The sequence below is a fragment of the Meleagris gallopavo genome, chromosome 15, assembly GCF_000146605.3.
Source record: "Meleagris gallopavo isolate NT-WF06-2002-E0010 breed Aviagen turkey brand Nicholas breeding stock chromosome 15, Turkey_5.1, whole genome shotgun sequence".
In the NCBI taxonomy this organism is placed as follows: domain Eukaryota; kingdom Metazoa; phylum Chordata; class Aves; order Galliformes; family Phasianidae; genus Meleagris; species Meleagris gallopavo.
Window position 1 is genome coordinate 15,113,282 of NC_015025.2, and position 6,327 is coordinate 15,119,608.

The following is a 6,327-nucleotide window of genomic DNA, read 5'->3' on the forward strand; positions in this document are numbered from 1 at the left end:
AAAAAAAAAAAAAGAAAAGAAACATTTGGAATCTTGTGTTTACTAGTATTCAGTACATGAGAGACTCCTAAAGAATAACTTGTCCTCCTAATTAACCTTGTCCTGGAATATATACAGGTTATTTGTCGCTGCCACAGCAATGATATTCTCTGAAGGGTGCCAAGCCGTATGCAGGATCTTTTTGCTGAAGTCCAGACTGTCCACGCTGATCTCATCTTTCCTCCTCTTGCCTCCCACGCAGACCTTGCGGGGTTTGAGGACGGCGCGTGGTTTGCTGTTCTCCCGCGAGGCCTCCAGCGTCACGTCCCGCTTGGTGTTGCGGTCAAACATGCGGAAGAAGTTGTTGTAGGAGCCGGTCATGATGACACTGCGAGGGCAGGAAGGGCGAGTCAGTGAGCACGGCCACAGCCCCATTTCCACCTCCTTCCCTGCCCAGCCCCGCTCAGCCCGGCACCCACGCAGAGCCAGGCAGCCAGGCGTGTGCTCAGACATCTCATGGAACGGTTTGGGTTGGAAGTCCTATCCCTGTCGACCCTTGTTGATGGCCCTTCTTTTTATAATCCCCTTTTAAACACTGGAAGGCTGCAATGAGGTCTCCCTGGAGCCTGTCTCTGCAGAGCTGCTCCAACCCTGCGTCTTTCTTCTCAGCTGAGGAAGAGCTCATGCAGACAAGAATTTCTTACATGGATATCACTCTTTATGGCAAAGATTTGGCTGACCCAAACCGAGTGATTTTCACACCTTTTTCAAGACAAACTCCCCCCGACTTAAATGGAATACACGGAGCTGTAACATGATTTAGATCAGATTCGGAATTCAGGCCCAGCTGTCTCTCTCTGCACTGATGTGCGGTGCTGCTGTGAGGCCGATGGCCCCGCCGCCCCTGCAGCCGCAGCCAGGCTGAGGTAATCGAGGAGCCGCTGCCCCAGGAGCCAGGCAGCCGCTCGCAGCCCCGCGCACCCGGCCCAGAGCCCAGCTGCGCCCAGCCCAGCCCCGCAGCCCCCCCTTACCTGTCAGAGCCGTTCCACACGCACTCGAACTTGTCGAAGATGCAGTCGTTCTCATACAGCGAGCACAGCTTGCTCCGCAGGTAGTCATGGACCTGGGGGCGGGGCGGATGGAATGAGGCAGGGGACATCCATGCCAGGCCCGCCGCCGCTCCCATCCTCCCATCCCACCCTGCCCTGCCACCAGCCCACCTGGTAGGTCTCGATGGGCCGGTTCTCCATGTTCAAGTCCCACACCTTGACAGTGAGGTAGTCCCGGGTCATGATGTACCTCCCGCTGTGGCTGAATTTGACGTCGGAGATGGAGGAGATGATCTCAGAAAAGAAGGAGCGGTTACTGGGGTCCTCAGGCTCCTCAAAAACTGCAAGAGAGGAAGGGACAGGCCTGGCATCGGTGACCCTGCGGGATGCGCTGCCCTGCCCAGCATGGAGGGGTCCCAGGGGTGCAGTGCAGCAGGGGACGCAGCGGGCACACGGGAGGCCACGAGCACCCTGAGCCTCCAGCGCTGAGCCCACTGTGAGCACTCCCACTGCTGGGCACGGCACAAAGCAAGCGCCGGAATGTTATGGACGCCACGCAACCGAAGTGCCTTTATTTTTAAATGAGTGCCATAACCAGGAAGGGTCAGCAGAGACCAATCTATCAGCAGCACAAGAGAAGGCCAAAGGATTTAGAGCCTCGTGTACCTTTCCATGTAGAAATCAATGCGTAGTATAACTGAAAGTCAATGTAAATATTTTATAGCTACAGCAACCTACAGATTTAATCCGATGTCTTTGAATAAATCACAGCCTGTACAGCCTGAAGAGCGCTGATGAAGATCCAAATTAAATGCATTTATAAATTCAATTTCAAAGTAACGTCAGCTGGGCAGGCATAGCTTTAAAGAAAAGGTCTGCGCCAATGAACAGGCTGCATTTGGAGTGCATCTGTCAGACCTTTTCCTTCCACCCCTCCAGACCCCTCACCAGCTCAGCACTACAGAATATTGCTGGGGAACAAGGAGAGGCTCCTCCTCTTCACGCTGTACTGGAAAGAAATCCATTGCCCAACACTGACACGGCCACAAAGCTTATGAGCACTGCCTGGCACCCACGCCCCCAGCACCCAGAAAACAAAGGCAGGAGGGAGCTGTTCCAAGAGCCAGGGCTGGGTTCGACCACTCGCTTCCACCACCCCTGGCCCAGCCCTGTGCTCATCACAGCTATTCTCCAACACAGCAGAGAGAAGGCCTGACGTAGAAATAGAGCCCTTTCTTAGGGCTGGGGATGTTACACTGACAGTGAGCGAACGAGAGGAAACATCACCGATACCGTAGAAGTAGAAAGCATCAAACTGCAGATTGAAACACAGGATGCCTCAGAGAGTGAACCTAAGAGGCGATGGCAGCACCAAGAACACGAGCAGGAGGAGAAGGGCTGGGGACAGGTCCTGATGGGCTGAGCAGTGCCAGGCTGCAGTGCGCCCCGAGTGCCTGCGGCCAGAGCAGCTCCCGCGCAGCGCTGCTGTCCGACTCCTGCATGGCTGTGCCTGCAGCCAGAGGGCTCTGCTGGCAGCTCAGAGCACACGGCTCCATTCCTCGGTGAATGCAACCGCCCCTCCATTTCTGTAACACCGATTCAAGCCTCGTCTTTTCTCTCTCTCCTTCATTTAAACTCTAATCGGGACAATTAGCCACACACACCAGGAAATCCAAAGCACCACAAAGCCCGTGGCACAGCACCCAGAGCCCCCACTGCAGCGACGATCCCACAGGGCTGCAGAGCCCACAGCCACCTCTCCAGGCGGACTCCCTTCGTGCTGCGGGCCACAACAGATTTCTCACTTAAAATGGAGACTGGGGAGTGCTGCAGAGGCAAAGAGGTTTGTTTCCTCATTAGCTAAATGAGCCCAGGGTGGCAGACGAGGTTTGTCATCCTCCGGAGATTCTGCACAATCAGCTTGTTAATTTTTAGCTCGAGGTCTTGCCAGGCTTATTGCTGCATGCAGCAGGACTCGTTAGCTGCTGCTCGGGGCCGAGGAAGGAGGTGATTTGTTTCTGGAGGCACTGCCACATCTCAGCTCTACCGGCTGTGTGCCGCCCCAGTGACAGCAGGCAATGAGAGCTCTGCACCACAGATCTTCAGCCCCAGGCAGGATGAGCTTCATGTGCCTGGAGCAGGGAGTTCCTAAAGCGAGAGCAGATCCCTGCACTCTATTTACATGCCCTTTTTCTTGTATAAAAGGCTTTGGTGGGAAAAACAAACAAACAAACCACAACAACAAGAGAATATGCTGCCAACAGGAAGATGACAGCAGTTGTGCAGCAAGGTGTGCCTGTACCCAGGGCTGACTCCCGTAAGGCTGTAACGCAACAGAAAGCACAGCAATAACAGTGGAGTGGCAAAGTCCTGAGCTGCAGCAAGTGAGGATTTGCTCAAATGGAACACCTGTAAGCACAGAAACTAAGGGAAAAAGCTGCTTACCTTCGGAAGGCCTCAGGTATGCAGGGATCCCCAGTGAGATCCCCTCACCTCCACTGCCAGCCCTTAAATGAAGGCTGGGAAGGGGTGGATCCCGGCTCCAGCCCTTCCATCAGGCACATTGCATACAGCTGAGCTCCCCTGGTTGGCCCTGCCTTCCCACCAGGTGCTCCATTGCTCCATCACTGCTTCAAGCTCTGACTCAGCACTTCTGCTACAACCCCCAACGCAGAGCCCATCCTATGCACCACACCCAATGGGGCTTTTCTTCCTTTTCAGGCTTTTCAGAATGGGATGACTTCGGCTGCTGTTACCACCTGCCCCAGCAGCCCCACGCTTCCCTTGGTTTCCTATGGTGCTTTTGACAACTCCTGAGATTTTTCTGTGCCCGTGGAGTTGTCTCCTTGCCAGACCTTCTGAATACCATGGCAGACCTCCCACATCCCGGTGCTGACACTGGAAGGGGCCATTCTCCCTTCCAGCTGCAGGGCTGGAGGTAACAGAGCCACTGCCAGCAGCCTCAGGTAAAACAGGATGGCAAAATTTAATCAGAAGAGCACTTCAGTAAATCTGCCCCTAAGCTGCAAAGTGTGTCTGTCTAAATGAACACAACAGGGATGTGCAGTGCTATCACAGAATGGCCCATGTTAGAAGGGACCTCAAGGATCATGAATCTCCAACCCCCCTGCCTGAGGGCCACCAACCTCCCCATTTAATACTACTGGCAGGTATTAAATACCCCTGCCGGAGAACTTGCCTCCAAAGCCAATGTCGCTTTTCATTTTGAACTCTGATGAACTGTCTCAATTTCAACTTACATATCTGCTGCGCCGCAATCGACTCAGGCTGCTGCTTCGGAGGTGCAGAGGGAAATCAGTAAGACAATTTCAACTGCGAGATCAAACCAAACTCTTATTCACTGCTGGTCGGATCTCACTGTGGGCTGAAGGATGTGGCAGCACCAAACCAAGGCAGTCGCTGTGTAGGGACTGCTGCCTCCAAAGCATCAGGGAAAGGGATTGCCTTGGCTCTGTCATCGCACTCCGAGTCTCAGCTTGGAGCTGTCACTGCAGGACTGTGAGACAGTCATGAAGTGCAAGAACAGAGAGACGTGTTCTGCTCAGGGTTTGGGATTCACAAATTCACAGAATTGTAGGGCTTGGAAGGGACCTCAGGAGACCATTGAGTCCAACCCCCTGCCAAAGCAGGGGCCCCAGGCCAGGTAGGCGTCCAGGCAGGCCTTGACCATCTCCAGAGGAGACTCCACAACCTCCCTGGGGTGGCTGGTACTTTCAGATCTCCAGACGTCCACGCAAGCTTCCCTCTGCACCTCCTCTGCTGCGGACACAGCAGGCAGCACGCCCGGCTCCCCAGCACTCACACTTGGCGTGGCGGTCGCAGAGGGCGGAGGTGCGCATGTCGCACAGCCGGATGGTGCCTTTGCTGCTGCTGTACACGAAGGTGTTGCAGTGGTGGGGGTGGAACTCGGCGGCGGTGATCACTTCCGTCAGCTCCTCCATGTTGGCCGGCTTGATGTCCACGATATCTGGGGGTGAGTGAAGGAGCCCGCCGCTCCCCGCGTGGAATTGGTGCCTCGGGCCACCAAACCCCTCAACTTTTGCCTAAATCCTCCCCTCGTTCTCCAAAACAAGCAGACATTGCAGCATCGTTCAGTCGTGGGTCCCACCAACCACACGCCTGTGGCTGCTGAACTCCAGCTGCCTAACCCTGCCACGTGCCCCGGGGGCTTCTCAGGAGAGAACACGATATAAATACCAGTGGTGATTAGTGCCCCGCCGTGATTATTTCTGATGCAGCAGTTAGGAGGGTGACAGGCACGATCTCATTTGTGCGCCTGTGACTGGCAGCCTGTCTCCCTGCTGCGCTATTAAGATTTCCCCTCCTCGTCTCCCCCAGGGCATCTGTCTTCTACATCACCCCCATCCCTCCGCCCCGGCTCAGCCCTGCAGGCAGAACTCAAAGTGGTGGCAGCGGGGTCCCACAGTGCGGGGGGGGCTCAGCGCCCAGCACTGCCAGCACGCTGCCGTGGCTCAGCCCACGCAGACGAGCACAGGCAGCAGTGACTGCTCTGGGGATGAGGACAGCCAAAGCTGTGACCGAGGGTGTTGTGGGTGCTGCACAGCACCGAGCCCCGCGGCAGCGCTTCGCTGCGCTCTGCCCCCGCACCTCCACCTCTCCTGCTCCGACCTCCTGGCAGGATCTGGGGTAACTGGCAGTAATGAACCCGTAGTGAGCAGGACCACTTAGTAACGCCGGCAAAGAAAATCACGACGGGTCAAACCTTTCCCTTGGTTCTCCCTTTTCTGGGTCAGAAAGGACCGAATGCTTCCCTGTGAGCCCAGCCCTCTGTAATACAGCTCCTGGCAGCAGAGGGGCCCAGGGACACCACCAAAGGATACTGAAGCTCTGATTTGTGATCTCAAAGTTCCAGAGGTTTATCCGCAGGTCGTCGGCCGACATGTAGGTCTCGTAGTCGCTGTTGACGGATATGGAGTTGATGTGGTACGTGTGCGCGTTGGCGAACACCCTGCGGGGAGTGGCCTCCACCATCAGGTCCATGGGCCGCAGCACCGGCACCTGCAGGGGATCGGCACGTCAGCACTGGGCACGGGATGCTGGAGCCGCGTGGGGCAGCACCGCAGCATCGTCTGCTTTGGGAGACAACAGCGCGAGTCCGGAGCTTTCTGCAGCAACAGTTCCTACTTCGGCCAAACAACAGCAAAACCTCTCCTATTGTTCACTTCGGAATGTGAAATTCCTGCCCTGTTGCTAACAGAAGTGCTGTATTAAGTGCTGGATCAGCTCCGGTTTTTCTTTCAGATTTTCTGGATTTGCC

At 55.6% G+C, this 6,327-nt stretch overlaps 1 protein-coding gene across 1 annotated transcript; it reads right to left on the bottom strand.

Annotated features, from left to right (window-relative positions):
* Positions 1-22: 22 nt before the first annotated feature.
* On the bottom strand, positions 23-6,264 carry LOC100539161 (serine/threonine-protein phosphatase 2A 55 kDa regulatory subunit B beta isoform). Its single transcript, XM_010719217.3, has 5 exons — positions 5,891-6,264; positions 4,852-5,016; positions 1,200-1,369; positions 1,011-1,102; positions 23-367 (listed from the first exon to the last, which is right to left on the bottom strand). The coding sequence occupies exons 1-5, from the start codon at positions 6,048-6,050 to the stop codon at positions 88-90; spliced, it is 867 nt and encodes a 288-aa protein (XP_010717519.1). The 5' UTR covers positions 6,051-6,264; the 3' UTR covers positions 23-87.
* Between the last annotated feature and the right edge of the window lie 63 nt (positions 6,265-6,327).

Bases quoted from the DNA above. Each gene is read 5' to 3' on its own strand.
- LOC100539161 (XM_010719217.3), bottom strand. From the start codon at position 6,050: ATGGACCTGATGGTGGAGGCCACTCCCCGCAGGGTGTTCGCCAACGCG. The intron at 1,370-4,851 runs GTGAGTGCTGGG...CCTCTCTTGCAG, and splicing joins CTGCGACCGCCACGCCAAGT to TTTTTGAGGAGCCTGAGGAC. The intron at 368-1,010 runs GTAAGGGGGGGC...CTGCCCTCGCAG, and splicing joins GTGTGGAACGGCTCTGACAG to TGTCATCATGACCGGCTCCT.